This window comes from Lolium rigidum, chromosome 3 (assembly GCF_022539505.1).
Source record: "Lolium rigidum isolate FL_2022 chromosome 3, APGP_CSIRO_Lrig_0.1, whole genome shotgun sequence".
NCBI lineage: Eukaryota > Viridiplantae > Streptophyta > Magnoliopsida > Poales > Poaceae > Lolium > Lolium rigidum.
In genome coordinates, this window is record NC_061510.1 from 357,258,735 (window position 1) to 357,278,612 (window position 19,878).

The 19,878-nt window shown below is 47.9% G+C and overlaps 2 protein-coding genes across 2 annotated transcripts; both read left to right on the plus strand.

Annotated features, from left to right (window-relative positions):
* Positions 1–10,813: 10,813 nt before the first annotated feature.
* LOC124700372 (calcium load-activated calcium channel-like) lies at positions 10,814–14,656 on the plus strand. Its single transcript, XM_047232510.1, has 2 exons — positions 10,814–11,567; positions 14,317–14,656. The coding sequence occupies exon 1, from the start codon at positions 10,952–10,954 to the stop codon at positions 11,564–11,566; it is 615 nt and encodes a 204-aa protein (XP_047088466.1). The 5' UTR covers positions 10,814–10,951; the 3' UTR covers position 11,567; positions 14,317–14,656.
* Positions 14,657–17,323: 2,667 nt separating this feature from the next.
* On the plus strand, positions 17,324–19,826 carry LOC124700373. The gene is made up of 2 exons (XM_047232511.1): positions 17,324–17,761; positions 17,901–19,826. The coding sequence occupies exons 1-2, from the start codon at positions 17,662–17,664 to the stop codon at positions 19,532–19,534; spliced, it is 1,734 nt and encodes a 577-aa protein (XP_047088467.1). The 5' UTR covers positions 17,324–17,661; the 3' UTR covers positions 19,535–19,826.
* The last annotated feature ends 52 nt before the right edge of the window (positions 19,827–19,878 follow it).

Sequence of the window (19,878 nt, forward strand, 5' to 3'; positions counted from 1 at the left end):
ATGTCATGATAAGTATAGTGAGATTTAATTGGGCATTACGACAAAGTACATAGACCGCCATCCAAGCTGCATCTATGCCTAAAAAGTCCACCTTCGAGGTTCGAACCCCTCCGAGTATTAAGTTGCAAAGCAACAGACAATTGCATTAAGTATGGTACGTAATGTAATCAACAACTACATCCTCGGACATTGCGCCAATGTTTTATCCCTAGTGGCAACAAGCACAACACAACCTTAGAACTTTACATCATCTGTCCCAGGTGTCAATGCAGGCATGAACCCACTATCGAGCATAAATACTCCCTCTTGGAGTTAAGAGCAAAAACTTGGCCGAGCCTCTACTAGTAACGGAGAGCATGCAAGATCATAAACAACACATATATAATAACTTGATAATTAACATAACATGGTATTCTCTATCCATCGGATCCCGACAAACACAACATAGAGTATTACGGATAGATGATCTTGATCATGTTAGGCAGCTCACAAGATCCAACAATGAAGCACAATGAGGAGAAGACAACCATCTAGCTACCGCTATGGACCCATAGTCCAGGGGTGAACTACTCACTCATCACTCCGGAGGCGACCATGGCGGCGTAGAGTCCTCCGGGAGATGAATCCCCTCTCCGACAGGGTGCCGGAGGAGATCTCCAGAATCCCCCGAGATGGGATTGGCGGCGGCGGCGTCTCTGGAAGGTTTTCCGTATCGTGGTTTTTCGCATCAGGGGTTTCGCGACGGAAGCTTTAAGTAGGCGGACGGGCAGAGTCGGGGGGCTGACGAGGGGCCCACACCACAGGGCGGCGCGGCCCCCCCCTTGGCCGCGCCGCCTTGTGGTTTGGCCACCTCGTGGCCCCACTTCGTATGCTCTTCGGTCTTCTGGAAGGTTCGTGGCGAAATAGGCCCCTGGGTCTTTGTTTCGTCCAATTCGAGAATATTTCGTTACTAGGATTTCGAAACCAAAAACAGCTGAAATGACAGACTGGCACTTCGGCATCTTGTTAATAGGTTAGTTCCAGAAAATGCACGAATATGACATAAAGTGTGCATAAAACATGTAGGTATCATCAATAATATGGCATAGAACATAAGAAATTATCGATACGTCGGAGACGTATCAGACGCGCTGCCGCCGGGACTACCACGGCGACAGCACCGATGAGGAGGACGACTGAGTGTTGTTTCTTCGCAGCGAATACGTGCACGGAGGTTTCTGGATGTTCGTCTCATCGGTAGAACCAACAAGGGCACCATCCTCCTGTTGGACTTTCCAGTTTGGGTGACTGGGTGTGCCCTCGAGTGTTCTTTCTTAGCAGCGAACACAGGAAACCTTCGATGCACGGCCTAGTTAGGTTTAGTTTTTTTGCAATATTTTATATGTGTGTCCACCATGGTTCAAACTATGTATTAGTTTGTGGAAACCATGTTCCTAACTATGTCTTCGTGTAAACCACATTCCCAATTATGTATTAGTTTGTGGAAATTGAAATAAAAAATATCAAAAAAAGTATTTTAAATGTTTGGGGGAGGTGTTTGGGGGACGCTGCTGGGGAGCGACATCCCCCAAACGCGGCACGAACAAAACACATCCCCCAAACGCTCAATCCGGCGCGGTTTGGGGGACGCTTTGGGGGACGCGGATGGAGATGCTCTTAGATATGCTCCAAGGGCATCTCCAACGGGGCGACCCAAACCGCGCCCGCGCGTCCGGATGGGTCGAGCCGGACAAAAACGCGGCCCTGCGCGCGGACCCATCCCTAAAACGGATGGCCGCGGCGTCCGGGACGACCCAAACCCGGCCCAAATCTGGGACGAGTTTGCGTGACCGCGGACGCCGAATGCTGGCCGCTCGCGTCCTCCCCTTGTCCGCCCCTGGCCCGCATGTCTGTCTCCCAAAACACAAACCCCTCGCACACATCTCCCGCCGCTCCGCCGCCAGCCAAGGACCGGCGATTTGTGAGCGGCGTCGACGCCGACCACCGTCGTCGAGACGCCGGCAAGCGGGGCGGAAGCATAGGTCGCGGCCCCGCGCTGCTTTCGCCGCTTCGTAGCAGAGTCGGAGGACACCGTCGCCGTCACCGACGCTGTTTTCCTCTCACCGTCGCGAGACCTCCCGCCGTTAGCAGCTGCGTCGTTGCCGCCAGAGGTGAGCTCTCGTGCACCGTGTTTCCAGACCGCAAGTTGGCCGGGACGGCCATTGCCTGCAGGTCCCTACGGACGCATTGGATGGCCTCCGCCTGCGAGGTGTTCGATGAAATGGACGATCTAAAATTTGTCCCTTTTCATCTGTAGATCATGGTGGACAGCGACGACGACTACTTCTTCAAGAACTTCATCGACACGTCATCCGACGAGGACTCCGACGACGAATTTTTCACGGATGCTGCGCTGATCATCCACGAGCACATTGTCTCGCGGATCCCCGTGCACCGGGGGTCCTTGCCGGGTGCGCGGCCGCCTTGGACCGCAAAAGAGAACGCGGCCACGACCAGCTCTTCACCGACTACTTCCAACCCAAGGCATTGTTCACGCCGGCTCTGTTTCGCCGGCATTTTCGGATGTCCAGGCCGTTGTTCCACCGGATAATGGATGGCGTCAAGCTCTACGACGACTACTTCTGCGCGAAAGTGGATGCAATTGGCAAGGTAGGCCTCTCTTCGTATCAGAAATGCACGGCAGCGATTAGGATGCTCGCATATGGCGTTGCCAGTGATTTCGTAGATGAGTACACGCGCATGAGTGAGTCTACCGGCTTGGAAGCGATGTACAGGTTCTGCAGAGCGGTGATCGGTTCGTTCGGAGAACGAGTACCTCCGGCAACCCTACTGCAGAGGACACGGCTCGTCTGTTGCCAATCAACGCTTCCGGGGGTTTCTGGGATGCTTGGCAGCATAGACTGCATGCACTGGGAGTGGAAGAATTGCCCCTTTGGTTGGCGGGGGCATACGGCGGTCATTCCGAGGGGTGCATGGTCATTCTTGAAGCTTGTTGCTTCACGGGACATGGATTTGGCACTCATTCTTCGGAATGACTGGCTCGCACAATGACATCAATGTCGTTGCGGCGCTCTCCGGTGTTTGATAGGCTAGCGTACGGTCGGTCCCCGATGTGGATTTTGAGATCAATGGCCACCACTACAGCGATACGTCTCCAACGTATCGATAATTTCTTGTGTTCCATGCCACATTATTGATGTTATCTACATGTTTTATGCACACTTTATATCATATTCGTGCATTTTACGGAACTAACCTATTAACAAGATGCCGAAGTGCCGATTCTTTGTTTACTGCTTGTTTTTGGTTTCAGAAATCCTAGTAAAGAAATATTCTCGGAATTGGACGAAATAAAAGCCCAGAGGCCTATTTTCTCACGAAGCTTCCAGAAGACCGAAGACGAGACGAAGAGGGGCCACGGGGGAGCCAAACCCTAGGGCGGCGCGGCCCCCCCCCTTGGCCGCGCCGGCCTGTGGTTTGGGCTCCCCGTGCCGCCTCTCGACTTGCCCTTCCGCCTACAAATAGCCTCCGTGACGAAACCCCCGATGCCGAGAGCCACGATACGGAAAACATTGCGAGACGCCGTCGCCGCCGATCCCATCTCGGGGGATCTCGGAGATCGCCTCCGGCACCCTGCCGGAGAGGGATTCATCTCCCGGAGGACTCTACGCCGCCATGGTCGCCTCCGGTGTGATGTGTGAGTAGTCTACCCCTGGACTATGGGTCCATAGCGGTAGCTAGATGGTTGTCTTCTCCCCATTGTGCTATCATTGTCGGATCTTGTGAGCTGCCTATCATGATCAAGATCATCTATATGTAATTCTATATGTTGCGTTTGTTGGGATCCGATGAATAGAGAATACTTGTTATGTTGATTATCAAAGTTATGCTTATGTGTTGTTTATGATCTTGCATGCTCTCAGTTTCTAGTAGAGGCTCTGGCCAAGTTTTTACTTTTAACTCCAAGAGGGAGTACTTATGCTCGATAGTGGGTTCATGCCTGCATTGACACCAGGACGATGATGAGAAAGTTCTAAGGTTGTGTTGTCTTGTTGCCACTAGGGATAAAACATTGATGCTATGTCTAAGGATGTAGTTGTTGATTACATTACGCACCATACTTAATGCAATTGTCTGTTGCTTGCAACTTAATACTTGGAGGGGTTTGGATGATAACTCTGAAGGTGGACTTTTTAGGCATAGATGCGGTTGGATGGCGGTCTATGTACTTTGTCGTAATGCCCAATTAAATCTCACTATACTCATCATGATATGTATGTGCATTGTCATGCTCTCTTTATTTGTCAATTGCCCAAGCGTAATTTGTTCACCCAACATGCTTTGTTCGTCTTATGGGAGAGACACCTCTAGTGAGCTGTGGACCCCGGTCCAATTCTCTTTACTTGAAATACAATCTACTGCAATACTTGTTCTACTTGTTTTCTCGCAAACAATCATCTTCCACACAATACGGTTAATCTTTTGTTACGGCAAGCCGGTGAGATTGACAACCTCACTTGTTTCGTTGGGGCAAAGTACTTTGGTTGTGTTGTGCGGGTTCCACGTTGGCGCCGGAATCTCCGGTGTTGCGCCGCACTACATCCCGCCGCCATCAACCTTCAACGTGCTTCTTGGCTCCTCCTGGTTCGATAAACCTTGGTTTCTTTACGAGGGAAAACTTGCTGCTTGTGCTCATCATACCTTCCTCTTGGGGTTGCCCAACGAACGTGTGAAATACACGCCATCAAGCATATTTTCACGGCGCCGTTGCCGGGAGATCAAGACACGCTGCAAGGGGAGTCTCCACTTCTCAATCTCTTTACTTTGTTTTTGTCTTGCTTTATTTTATTTACTACTTTGTTTGCTGCACTAAATCAAAATACAAAAAAATTAGTTGCTAGTTTTACTTTATTTGCTATCTTGTTTGCTATATCGAAAACACAAAAAAAAAAATTAGTTTACTTGCATTTACTTTACTTATTTCATCATGTTTCCTTTTAATTTTACCACAAAGAACATACCGGTAGGACGTGGGTCTATAGTTGGGAGAAATAATATAGAAGAATTCTTCAACCATGTTAGTACCATTGAAAATTTTGAAGATAGACACTTGGTAGATCTTGCGCCTACTTATGAAATTGCTGCTGCGCATTTAGTTCGCTTGTTGGAAACTAAATTTGTTAATCTTAATCCTATAATCCAACACATGTTTTTCACACTTGGTGATATGGAAGAAGGGGAAAAGAAAGATTTTGTATTAGAAACCCTTCTTAGAGAATTTGGTGGTCTAGCAAGAGAAGCTAGAAAGGTGTTTGCTAAATTTAATATGCTTGGTTCTCCTACTAATTTTGTTAGTCTCCTTGAAAAGATGGATATGGATAGAATAAGATACACTAATAATATTGATGATGGAGGGGAGATCAAAGCACCAATACCATGTAAGCTCCTAGCTATGAATGATGCACTAGAAAATAACTATGCTTGGCTTGTTCCCGAAAATTTGTTTGATGAGAGTAGCACGCCTAAGACTAATGAAAAGGGAGATGCTGAAACTTATGTATCTAATATAATATGCCTGGTTGAGAAAAGCCCACACCCCGCTGTAGAAGTACCACCCTTCGATGTTACTTGATACACACTTTACGCGCCTAGGCTGAAAGGCGTTAAAGAAAAGCGCTTATGGGAGACAACCCATGTTTTTACCTACAGTACTTTGTTTTTATTTTGTGTCTTGGAAGTTGTTTACTACTGTAGCAACCTCTCCTTATCTTAGTTTTGAGTTTTGTTGTGCCAAGTTAAGCCGTTGATAGAAAAGTAAGTACTAGATTTGGATTACTGCGCAGTTCCAGATTTCTTTGCTGTCACGAATCTGAGCCCACTGCCCTGCAGGAAGCTCAGAAAATTATGCCAATTTACGTGCATGATCCTCAGATATGTACGCAACTTTCATTCAATTTGAGCATTTTCATTTGAGCAAGTCTGGTGCCATTTTAAAATTCGTCAATACGAACTGTTCTGTTTTGACAGATTCTGCCTTTTATTTCGCATTGCCTCTTTTGCTATGTTGGATGAATTTCTTTGATCCACTAATGTCCAGTAGCATTATGCAATGTCCAGAAGTGTTAAGAATGATTGTGTCACCTCTGAATATGTCAATTTATATTGTGCACTAACCCTCTAATGAGTTGTTTCGAGTTTGGTGTGGAGGAAGTTTTCAAGGATCAAGAGAGGAGTATGATGCAACATGATCAAGGAGAGTGAAAGCTCTAAGCTTGGGGATGCACCCGGTGGTTCACCCCTGCATATATCAAGAAAACTCAAGCGTCTAAGCTTGGGGATGCCCAAGGCATCCCCTTCTTCATCAACAAATTATCAGGTTCCTCCCCTGAAACTACATTTTTATTCGGCCACATCTTATGTGCTTTTTCTTGGAGCGTCGGTTTGTTTTTATTTTTTGTTTTGTTTGAATAAAATGGATCCTAGCATTCACTTTATGGGAGAGATACACACTCCGCTGTAGCATATGGACAAATATGTCCTTGGTTTCTACTCATAGTATTCATGGCGAAGTTTCTTCTTCGTTAAATTGTTATATGGTTGGAATTGGAAAATGATACATGTAGTAATTGCTATAAATGTCTTGGGTAATGTGATACTTGGCAATTGTTGTGCTCATGTTTAAGCTCTTGCATCATATGCTTTGCACCCATTAATGAAGAAATACATAGAGCATGCTAAAATTTGGTTTGCATATTTGGTTTCTCTAAGGTCTAGATAATTTCTAGTATTGAGTTTGAACAACAAGGAAGACGGTGTAGAGTCTTATAATGCTTTCAATATGTCTTTTATGTGAGTTTTGCTGCACCGGTTCATCCTTGTGTTTGTTTCTAACAAGCCTTGCTAGCCTAAACCTTGTATCGAGAGGGAATACTTCTCATGCATCCAAAATACTTGAGCCAACCACTATGCCATTTGTGTCCACCATACCTACCTACTACATGGTATTTTCCAGCCATTCCAAAGTAAATTGCTTGAGTGCTACCTTTAAAATTCCATCATTCACCTTTGCAATATATAGCTCATGGGACAAATAGCTTAAAAACTATTGTGGTATTGAATATGTAATTATGCACTTTATCTCTTATTAAGTTGCTTGTTGTGCGATAACCATGTTTACTTGGGAACGCCATCAACTCATTGTTGAATTTCATGTGAGTTGCTATGCATGTTTGTCTTGTGCGAAGTAAGGGCGATCTACACTGAGTTGAATGGTTTGAGCATGCATATTGTGAGAGAAGAACATTGGGCCGCTAACTAAATCCATGTTTCATGGTGGAAGTTTCAGTTTTGGACAAACATCCTCAAATCTCTAATGAGAAAAGAATTAATTGTTGTTGAATGCTTAAAGCATTAAAAGAGGAGTCCATTATCTGTTGTCTATGTTGTCCCGGTATGGATGTCTAAGTTGAGAATAATCAAAAGCGAGAAATCCAAATGCGAGCTTTCTCCTTAGACCTTTGTACAGGCGGCATAGAGGTACCCCTTTGTGATACTTGGTTAAAGCATATGTATTGCGGTGATAATCCAGGTAGTCCAAGCTAATTAGGACAAGGTGCGGGCACTATTAGTACACTATGCATGAGGCTTGCAACTTATAAGATATAATTTACATGATGCATATGCTTTATTACTACCGTTGACAAAATTGTTTCATGTTTTCAAAATCAAAGCTCTAGCACAAATACAGCAATCGATGCTTTTCCTCTATGAGGACCATTCTTTTACTTTCAATGTTGAGTCAGTTCACCTATTTCTCTCCACCTCAAGAAGCAAACACTTGTGTGAAGCTGTGCATTGATTCCTACATACTTGCTTATTGCACTTATTATATTACTCTATGTTGACAATATCCATGAGATATACATGTTACAAGTTGAAAGCAACCGCTGAAACTTAATCTTCTTTTGTGTTGCTTCAATACCTTTACTTTGAATTATTGCTTTATGAGTTAACTCTTATGCAAGACTTATTGATGCTTGTCTTGAAGTGCTATTCATGAAAAGTCTTTGCTTTATGATTCACTTGTTTACTCATGTCATACACATTGTTTTGATCGCTGCACTCACTACATATGCTTTACAAATAGTATGATCAAGTTTATGATGGCATGTCACTCCAGAAATTATCTTTGTTATCGTTTTACCGCTCGGGACGAGCGAGAACTAAGCTTGGGGATGCTGATACGTCTCCAACGTATCGATAATTTCTTGTGTTCCATGCCACATTATTGATGTTATCTACATGTTTTATGCACACTTTATATCATATTCGTGCATTTTACGGAACTAACCTATTAACAAGATGCCGAAGTGCCGATTCTCTGTTTTCTGCTGTTTTTGGTTTCAGAAATCCTAGTAAAGAAATATTCTCGGAATTGGACGAAATAAAAGCCCGGAGGCCTATTTTCTCACGAAGCTTCCGGAAGACCGAAGACGAGACGAAGAGGGGCCACGGGGAGCCAAACCCTAGGGCGGCGCGGCCCCCTTGGCCGCGCCGGCCTGTGGTTTGGGCCCCCGTGCCGCCTCTCGACTTGCCCTTCCGCCTACAAATAGCCTCCGTGACGAAACCCCCGGTACCGAGAGCCACGATACGGAAAACATTGCCGAGACGCCGTCGCCGCCGATCCCATCTCGGGGGATCCTGGAGATCGCCTCCGGCACCCTGCCGGAGAGGGGATTCATCTCCCGGAGGACTCTACGCCGCCATGGTCGCCTCCGGTGTGATGTGTGAGTAGTCTACCCCTGGACTATGGGTCCATAGCAGTAGCTAGATGGTTGTCTTCTCCCCATTGTGCTATCATTGTCGGATCTTGTGAGCTGCCTATCATGATCAAGATCATCTATATGTAATTCTATATGTTGCGTTTGTTGGGATCCGATGAATAGAGAATACTTGTTATGTTGATTATCAAAGTTATGCTTATGTGTTGTTTATGATCTTGCATGCTCTCCGTTTCTAGTAGAGGCTCTGGCCAAGTTTTTACTTTTAACTCCAAGAGGGAGTACTTATGCTCGATAGTGGGTTCATGCCTGCATTGACACCGGGACGAGTGACGAAAGTTCTAAGGTTGTGTTGTGCTTGTTGCCACTAGGGATAAAACATTGATGCTATGTCTAAGGATGTAGTTGTTGATTACATTACGCACCATACTTAATGCAATTGTCTGTTGCTTGCAACTTAATATCGGAGGGGTTCGGATGATAACCTGAAGGTGGACTTTTTAGGCATAGATGCGGTTGGATGGCGGTCTATGTACTTTGTCGTAATGCCCAATTAAATCTCACTATACTCATCATGATATGTATGTGCATTGTCATGCTCTCTTTATTTGTCAATTGCCCAAGCTGTAATTTGTTCACCCAACATGCTTGTTCGTCTTATGGGAGAGACACCTCTAGTGAACTGTGGACCCCGGTCCAATTCTCTTTACTTGAAATACAATCTACTGCAATACTTGTTCTACTTGTTTTCTCGCAAACAATCATCTTCCACACAATACGGTTAATCCTTTGTTACAGCAAGCCGGTGAGATTGACAACCTCACTGTTTCGTTGGGGCAAAGTACTTTGGTTGTGTTGTGCAGGTTCCACGTTGGCGCCGGAATCTCCGGTGTTGCGCCGCACTACATCCCGCCGCCATCAACCTTCAACGTGCTTCTTGGCTCCTCCTGGTTCGATAAACCTTGGTTTCTTTCTGAGGGAAAACTTGCTGCTGTGCTCATCATACCTTCCTCTTGGGGTTGCCCAACGAACGTGTGAAATACACGCCATCATACACCAAGGGGTACTACCTTGCTGATGGTATCTATCCACCTTGGGCTACACTCGTGAAGACAATCCGAAAACCCAACTCAGAGCAGGAGGCAAGGTTTGCCAAAGAGCAAGAGGCAGCCCGGAAAGATGTCGAGCGGGCATTTGGCATCCTCCAAGCTCGTTGAGCTATCGTCATACACCCTGCCAGAGCCTGGGATGTGCAAACTCTGTGGGAGGTGATGACCGCTTGTGTAATCATGCATAACATGATTATTGAGGTCGAGCGGGATGATTCACTCTTTGATAATGACTGGGAGGGCCAGGGAGAGCTGGTTACTCCTGAAGGTGGTCCAGCATCATTCCAGGACATTCTTCATGCACACCATGAAATTCGAGATCTAGCTGTACACAACCAGCTGCAGGCTGATTTGATCGAGCACATGTGGCAGCATGTAGGCAACAATGCTGCAAACAACAATAATGATGGAAATCCTGAAGCCTAAAGCATTTGTAACGTTTTTACATTTTATTTGAATAATACTTTATCATTGATTACGTGGACAATGTATTGTGTAATAAATTTTGAGCATTTGAACCATTTTCTATAATGCATTTGACGCTTATAGTCAATTTACAAGCAAAATCATACAATACGGGAGCGCGACCCATTTCTGCAGCGTTGGACGCACCGCGCGACCCAAACGGACGCCGGACGCGGGGCTCCGTCCGCGTGTCCGCTCGGCCACCCAAACGGCCCAAAACGGATAGCCCAGCGGTCCGTTTGGATCGCGCGGTTGGAGATGCCCTAATAACCTGCTCCCCAGATAAAAAAAAAAACTGCTCCCAACTCGCAAGTCACATTGTGCAAAGAAAGGGAACGAAAACTCCAAGTCCCAAGCATACCCCACATGCCAGCCTCCTACCTTGCACCCACGCCGAAACCTCTCTCCCGGTCTCCACAGCCCACACGGCCGCACGCGCACAACACCCAACTGCCCAACTACATCGCGGCAGCCCCGCCCCCGACCGAACTCGCCGATTCCTTCCCGCAGCCAAATCCAGATCTCTCTCTCTCGGTCCCTCCCGTCCGCCTCCCACCCCCCGCCCCACGCCGGCCGGCCGGTCGCCGCCGCGAGCCCATGGCCTCGGCGCTCGCCTCCCTGCGCTACGGCGACAGCCTCTCGGTGGTGGCCATCTCGGGCGCCACGGCCGTGCTCTGCGAGGCCATCTCCTGGCTGCTCATCTACCGCACCGCCACCTACAACTCCCTGCGCGCCTCCATCGAGCGCCACTCCCGCAAGCTCGACTCCATGAAGTCCACCGCCTCCGGCCCCACCTCCTCCTCCGGCGCCGGCTCCTCCTCCCACTCCCAGGCCGCCTCCTCGCGCGCCAAGAAGATGGACCGCGTCGAGACCAGCCTCAAGGACGCCTCGCGCGAGCTCTCCTTCGCCAAGCTCAAGTCCGGCGCCGTCGTCGCCGCCGTCCTCTTCGTCGTCTTCGGCCTGCTCAACTCGCTCTTCGAGGGCCGCGCCGTCGCCAAGCTGCCCTTCGCGCCCGTGCCGCTCGTGCAGCGCATGAGCCACCGCGGACTGCCCGGGAACGACCCCACCGACTGCGCCATGGTATTCCTATACTTCCTCTGCTCCATGAGCATCCGGACCAACCTCCAGAAGCTGCTCGGATTCACGCCGCCGCGCGCGGCCGCCGGGGCCGGCCCGGGGCTCTTCGGCATGCCCGACCCCAAAGTCAATTGAGGTACTAACAATTCGATTCGTCGATCTCTTTTGTTTCCTGCCCCGCTAAATTTACTGACGTGAATACTAGATCAGGATGGTTGATCCTCTGATAAATTTGCATCCTAGATCTACTGGTACAAATAGTATGAGCTTAACTTACATTAATGATCAGACTGACACACGTGCGATGATTTAGTTTGATTGAGGAGATCTTAGTATCATATTGAGATTCAGTGAGCACATATGCTTTGCTAAAGTTATTAAGTTGTTAATTGCTGCATCCTTGGGTTTGGTCCTTCTGTTCTTGGGGGTTAATCTTAGATCTACTGATACAAACATGAGCTTAACTACTTTTAGTGATCAGACTTATCGATGCACCTGAGTCACATGGGTGTGATGATTTTGTTTCATTGAGGAGATTTTGGTATCATGCCGAGATCCTGTGATCATATAGGTTTTGCTAAAGTCAAGATGTTAAATGCTGCATCCTTGGGTTTGATCCTTCTATTCGCGGGTGATAATCTTGAATGTAGATTTGGGTGTGGTTCGTTAAGGCGCGTAGCTCAATTAATGAGACGATAGCATTAGTAACTGTGATAAACTTTGGACTATAGAAGCGTGCATCAATGTCATTAAGCATCTACATGAAACAGTTTTTCTAGATTCTAGAGGTGAATATACTAGATCAGGATGGTTGTCCTGATAAACTTGCATCCTAGATCTACTGATACAAATTTGAGCTTAACTTTCATTAATGATCAGACTTATTGATGCATCTGACTGACTTGCGTTTGATGATTTTGTTTGATTGAGTAGATTTTTTATACTACCGAGATCCTGTGAGCTTTTAGTATCCTACCGAGAGATCCACGAACAAACCTAAGGTCAAATTGTTTAATGATGCATCCTTGGGTTTGATCCTTCTGTTCTCGGGGGTTAATGTTGAACGTAGATTAGTGACTCTAATTGTTGTCTTGGATAACTACCTGCACATTTTGGGGAGGTTCATTAAGTCATGTGACTCGGTATTCCCCTGATACACAACCAACAGCAGTGACTTAATGAGACTGTAGCACTATCTCTGAACTTTGGATTACAGAAGTGTGCTTCAGTTTAGCTAGTACGAAATAGTTGAATCTAGAGTCTAGACCAGAGGCTTAGAGTACAACAATTTAGCTAGTTTTCGTCCTTGTTTTGTCTACTAGTTTGAAGTTGTGGGAGCAGGCTCCATTAGCATTCCCTTGTGTTCCTGGGTTAATAGGAGAACGCATTCAAGAAGATCCTGTCTCTGCCACTACTGTTGGTTGTGTATCAGCAGTTGGGCTTCGTAATGTGCTGGATCATGGTATCAGGGGAATAGCGAATAGATCAACTTTTGTAATGCTGATGCATTTTACGTTTATAAGGTTCTTGGGAATATTGCCACTGGCTTTGGGAACTCATAAACATTTTTGTGTTGAACTGTTGATATTTTGGATAAGGGTGAGCTGAGCTCTGTCTGAACTAATTCATGTTAGTCTGTTGCTGTGGATTAAGAGTTTCTTAGCTTCAGTCCAATATGTGAGTACTATAGTAAAGCACCCTTTAAGCCTACAGTTGTCACGAGATCATGAGGAATCCTCTAAGCCTACAGTTGTCACGAGATCATGAGGAATATTTGCTTTTAGTCTAGGATCTAGAAATCGATTTATTTAACCAAAGGAGTCATTAACAATGGTGTTGTTTTAACACCGTTAACATGGGTGCTTAATAGACTATACGTGTATGCTAACTTTTCTGTGGAAAATTACCTCTCTAATGCATGCTATTTCGTAATATTCAGTTTGAGATAACTGCCCACATGTGCCATGTTCTTCAGTGTATGCTAGCGAAATACTAGTGATTAATTAGAATATATTAGTCTAGTAAATGCTGCAGATATGCTGGAGTACTTATACAGAACATAACTGTTTCTTCTTGAGGATGCTTTTTGAGTCGTTGTATAGTCACCGAGTCGTTTTTCCAAAAATCATGGCTGTATAGTTGCGACTCAAAAAGCTTGTTCTTGAATCTTGAGACTTAAGAATGATATTCATATGTGGTATAGTATCACCAATACATATAACATATCACTATAGTAAATGCAGTAGATACACTTTATACCAATCACCACTCGACTTATTGCCCATGTGATGATATATTTATTTTCCAACTCTTACTGTCAAATTTCTGAAAGACCCGATAGACTTGCTTAATTTTACTGATGATTAATGGATCTTAATTTTCTTTGCAAGAAGTCATCTTCAGATGCCCTCAGTTACGTGCTCTTGGGGGCATGGAGTTCCAGTTCAACTTTTCTGAAAATATTTCTTGCCAATGTAGTTTAGCGCTCTTGGGGGCATGGAGTTCCAGTTCAACTTTGCTGAAAATATTTCTTGCCAATGTAGTTTAGCAAAATCTGCATTTGATATGTATGCATGTGAGCAGGGTTACGTATATGCTAGCTTTTTCTTAATTCTACTACGATGTCCTATATCGTGTGGTAGGTTAAGCACATGACTTTTGATCTTTAGTTACTGTAATTGTGCATCTGCTGCAGCAGTTTAGAAGTGTTGCACGCGCAGTTAGATAGTCAGGATTTTTTTTTTTTCGAGACAGATAGTCAGGAGTAAGGAGAGCCACCCCATATTTCCTCGGCTGCCCAGCTGAACGCTTTTCCACCAAATCAAAACAGATTGTCTCAACAGTTACTGCAGATCGCTAACTGGTACAGTCCCTTTCTTTTGCAGCTTGGTCGTATACATACATGTGATGGCTCTCGATCTCGACGAGAAGTTGGTCTCCGAAAGAGTTATCCTGAAGGAAAGAAAAATAGCTTCGATGGCTCAAGGGAGAAATGTTACTACGAGATACTGTAATGATACGCATAGTCATTTTCCCGCATCTCATCTGCCTGTTGCTGCACCCATGGTATTAGCAGACAGTGGACATACCTTTCTTGTTCTGTAGGCTATATTGGGGAACATTCTCAGGTCGCGTGCTGTGCAGTCAGGTTTAGAACCCTCGTAGAGTTGTATTCTATCATCTCATTCATTTTATTTTATATCACACGCTCTATTGTGTTGCAAATGGCAGAGTTCTTATATTGAGCTGATTGCTTCTCTTGCCTTGGCTCTTGTTCTTTCCGTATGACGCTTTGCTTGCTGTCAACTCCACTCGTGCAGGAAGTGATTCTCCTGCAACCATGGTACTGCAACAACCTAAGGAGGTAATCTGTTGTGTGTCCCGTTGAGTCTCAGTTTAAACTGGGGACTGGGACGTCGTAGAAAGGCAAAATCGATTAAAAAAATAACCTAAGGTGAAACAAATTCAAAGAATCAACTTCCTGGGAAACAATTTCATGGAACTAACCCTTCTGTGTCGCGCCTGCCAACGGGGAGTCGCACTCTGTGGCACGGTACATCAAAGTGTATTTTGTTGGCCCGGCCAGCCCAACCTGAGCTACTTGAACCTCAAGCGCCCGGGATGCTGGTGTAGTAGTGGCGCCGACGGTTGGCTAGGGTTCCTCTCCCCTCCTCTATTCCTCCACCAAAACCCACAGTTCTGAAGTTTTTCTCCGTGGAGTTCGAACACCCCAAGTTCCTAGAGGTACTCTCTCCCTCATTTTCCTTGATTTTGACCCATTAAAAATTTGTATTTTTGTGGCTAGTGTCCAAATCTTGGGAACCCTAGAAATATGAATTGACCCAAAATGCATGTTTGATTATTGCTGCTTTGGCCAGTGTTGGTCCTATGACATATATGAAGTATTTTGCTTAAGATTGGTAGGTAGGGTTAGGGTTTTTTGTTAGGTTAGGTTTAGGGTTGTTCTTATGTTAGGGTTAGGGTTCTTGTTAGATTTGTAGGTTATGTTTTGGTTTTGTGACTACATGTTTGTGTTAATCTTGGCTTGGGCATTTATTGGAAAAAATTATTGTTGTGTTGCTATGCTTATTTTAGGAATGGCGAGAACTGCCAATGTGGATGAGGTTAACTTGGTGTTCGAGTGTAGTCCTAACTACACCGAGGTCTTGGAACAAGTTAGGATTGATTTGAATTAGATGAATCCTAGTTATGTTGTTGAGTTAGAGGGAAGGCATAATGCGGGGTTTGGAATGCTTGTCTGTTGCGTATCTACTCAGAGCAACGTTGGGTTGCATACAAGGAGGTGGTGGCCGAATCACTAGATAAGGCTCTTGAGTTGTTTGCCACCAAAAAGGTTGATAGTAGTTTGCACTCGAACTTGAACCGACTTGCCTCCCCGTTGAATGGTAGGAGTCCTGAACCCTTGAACCAAGAGAAAATGAGCGAACCTACTTGAAATCAACATGATGTGATGCAAAAATCCAGCCCGATTTCAAAGAAAAGTATTGGAAGAGGAAAATGATGAGTATGGAGACGATGAGAACGAGGTTGAGCTCCATGAAACAATGTTGGATATTTCGATAAGTATTATACGCAAGAAACTATAGATCGTGATGATAATCACGAGAAGAATGAGGTTGTGCTTAGACCAAGGCCAAGTTCTCACCGGGATGATAATCACGAGAATGGGATTTCTCCCGGATTGAAGTTCACAACCTTGTTGGATTTGAAGCAATGGCTCAAGGAGTACTCGGTTAAATATCATTGTCCGTGCACGGTGGTTCACTCGGATGCGAAGAAGCGTTACATGGTTAAATGCGGGGAGGATGTATGTCCTTGGGTTGTGCATGCAAGACCATGGAAGGGAGGCCCTGATTGACACATGTCTAGTTGTGTATCAACTCACATGTGCCAAGGCTAGAGGATGGATGGCAAAGATGCGAAGCACGAGCACCGATAATTCAAGTTCTACACATGTGAGCATGTAAAAACGACTAGTGTGAGCAAATGTGAGAATATAAAAAATAATATGTGAGCATGTGACTACAAAATCTAGAGCACAAAAGACATAATCATAGTCACACAAGTGCTATTCACATGCTACAAAATTGAAAGTGCATATAATTTTGTAAATTTCTTGATGAATTGGGATTTCCTGAAAGTAGCAAAATTAGAGCAAATGTGAAATAATTTTCAAATAAAATTGAGAGGATTGCAAAAGAATACCTGGGGAAAGCTTCAGATATGTGATTTTTTTATGGAGGAATAAAGGAGGGGGGAGGAACTGTCGTTGCCACTGTCTCCACGCGTCGTGTCACACGCCCTGTGAGGTCAAGTGGATAGGGCAGGCCGGCTCAGGGCGAACTAAACAGGTTCGATGTGTCACGGTCCAGGCCACAGCGCGGCTTACCACACTGCGGCGACTTGCTGTAGGGTGCCACACTTACACATGCGGGATCCGCTTGTCCACGTTGGCGATGTGTGTGGCGCGCTGCTAACCGGCGTGACAGAGAGGGGTGCGGTGCCACGGTAACGGGCACGGCTAAAAAGGTTTAGTTGTGTGAATGGAAAAATCTATTTTAAACCCTGAACTCCTAGAGGCTCGGTGGATCAAACCCTAAACTCGAAATCCCCTATCGTTCATTTACCCTGAACTATGTAATCCCTGTTCAGGGTACAAACAAACAACAGGGAGTTCATGGTTCGTCGCCCAAAATTTGCTTTTCGAATTTGTTCGTCTTTGGATTATTTTTATCGATTTTGCCTCGCATAAAGTTGTCGGTAATATCTGCCACGCCGCCGTGTACCGCACCTGGTCGAAGCCAAAAGCATCCTCTCGATAGTATATCTGGCGCTCGCGGCCCTACCGCTCCCCCGATGCAGAAACTTGGAATAAATCGTCCAATCGAAGAGCACGGCAGAGTCTCACCAAACAAAGCACGGGCAGGGCATCTGCATTCACCTTTTAGGCGCCGGCAGAGGGCCCCGGCGTGGCGGCGTGCATCTTCAAACCTATCTTGCCATCGGAGCAACCCAAATCCAGCCAGCGTGTGCGAGCGAGCGAGGCATCACTTGCCATCGTCTTCAGGGCTATCCTCTCCGTCCCTGCAACCAAGTCTAGATCTTGTCGTCTCGATCCGGCAGTTCGTTAGTTAGTTGATCCGAGTTTAGGTGACACCTCCTGCCTGCCGTCTCCCACTGCAAGCACGGCCGTACAAACCCCACCGCCGATGCTGGGGCGCTTCTTCGGCCGCGCCGGCGCCGGCGCGGCGGAGGAGCCGGCGCCGAAGCCATTCTCCTTCCCGGAGCCGCTCCCGACGTGGCCGCCAGGTGACCCACCGTCCCCATCTTTGATTTCGCCTTCGCCTCTCTGTCTGTCTCTGAATTATTGGACACGTCGCTAGTTTCTACCATTTTCATCGATTGATTGATTCATTGACGTGTAAGTTCGACGTGGGCAATGCGGCAGGTGGCGGGTTCGCGCGGGGCAGGATCTCCATCGGGGCCGGGGAGCTGGAGCTCGCCGCGGCTACCGCCTTCGAGAAAATCTGCGCCCTGTCGCCGTCGGCGCGGCTGCAGCAGGCCTGCGGCGTCACATTCTACAAACCAACCGCCCTCCCGGACGGCTTCTCCGTGCTCGGCCACTACTGCCAGCCCAACAGCCGCCCGCTCCACGGCCACCTGCTCGTCGCCAGGGCCGGCGCCGCCGACTCGCCGCAGCCGCCCCTCTGCGCGCCGCGGGACTACGAGCTCGTCTGGGCCTTCCACGCCAGCGGCGCGAGCAGGGCCTGCTCCGGGTACGGACGCAGCGACGCCTACTTCTGGCTCCCCGTGCCGCCGGAGGGGTACCGGGCGCTGGGGTTCCTCGTCACGACGGACGCCGCCAAGCCGGCGCTCGACGACGTCCGCTGCGTGCGCGCCGACCTCACGGACGACGAGTGCGAGCCGCACGGCGCGCTGCTGCGCCTGCAGCTCAAGCCGCAGCCGTCGTCGGCGTCGCCGGCCGGCGAGGCCGCCTTCGTCGTGCGCGGGCTCAGGCCGCTGCGCCGCGGGATGCGGGAGAAGGGCATCGGCGCGGGGACGTTCAGCTGCGCCGTGGACGGGCGCTCGCCGCCGCGCGGGCTGGCGTGCCTCAAGAACGTGGACCTCGACCTGACGGCGATGCCGACGCTGGAGCAGGTGCACGCCGTCATCAAGCATTACGGGCCCACGCTCTTCTTCCACCCCAAGGAGGTGTACCTGCCGTCGTCCGTCGCCTGGTACTTCAAGAACGGGGCGAAGCTGTTCCGGAAAGGCGGGGGCGCCGTGGGGGAGGAGATCGACGCGGAGGGGTCCAACCTGCCCGGCGGCGGGTGGAACGACGGGGAGTACTGGATGGACCTGCCGTGCGACGTCAAGAGGAGGCAGGAGGTCTGCCGCGGCGACATCGAGAGCGCGGAGCTGTACGCGCACGTCAAGCCGGCCATGGGCGGGGCGTGCACCGACGTCGCCATGTGGGTCTTCTGCCCCTTCAACGGCCCCGCCAGGCTCAAGCTGGGCATGGTCAGCATGCCGCTCGGGACGACCGGCCAGCACGTCGGCGACTGGGAGCACTTCACGCTCCGCGTCAGCAACCTCACCGGCGAGCTCATGGCCGTCTACTACTCCCAGCACAGCGGCGGCAGGTGGGTGGACGCGTCCGCGCTGGAGTACGCCGCGGGGAACAGGCCGGCGGTGTACTCGTCCAGGAACGGGCACGCGAGCTACCCGTACGCCGGCGTGTACCTGCAGGGCTCGGCGGCGCTAGGTGTTGGCATACTGAACGACGCTGCCCGGAGCAAGCTGTACGTGGACTCCAGCGTCAAGTACCGCATCGTGTCGGCGGAGTACCTCGGGGACGGCGTGGTGGTCGAACCGCAGTGGCTGCAGTTCATGAGGGAGTGGGGGCCGACGGTGATCTACAAGTCCAAGACGAGGATGGAGGGGACGACCAAGCGTCTGCCTCTCCGGATCAGGGGTTCAGCTGAGAACATGGTGAGCAAGATGCCAAACGAGCTGTCCAAGGAGGAAGGGCCGACCGGACCCAAGGAGAAGAATATGTGGGAGGGAGATGAAAGATGGTAGACATCAAAGTGTGGCTTGTTCTTCAATGTGGCTTGATTGTTGTGTTCGGTTGAGAAGATTGTTAAAAGATGAACTTGTAGAACGATTTGTGAGTGTTTGTAGCCTCCTCCCATGGAAGTTTGTAACATTTATTGGTAATGTTTTATTGCAGCATGTCAATAGTAGATTCTTATATTACACAACAAGATTGTTGGGTGTCTAACAAATCATGATCCTTAGTTTTAGCCTCATCCAATAGAGGTGAATTGAGTTCATTTTTGTACACCCACATATGGATATGTGTGGGAGTTTCCGTAACCATCCATTGTGCTTTAAAATTGGAATAAAGAGAGAAAGAAATCTTT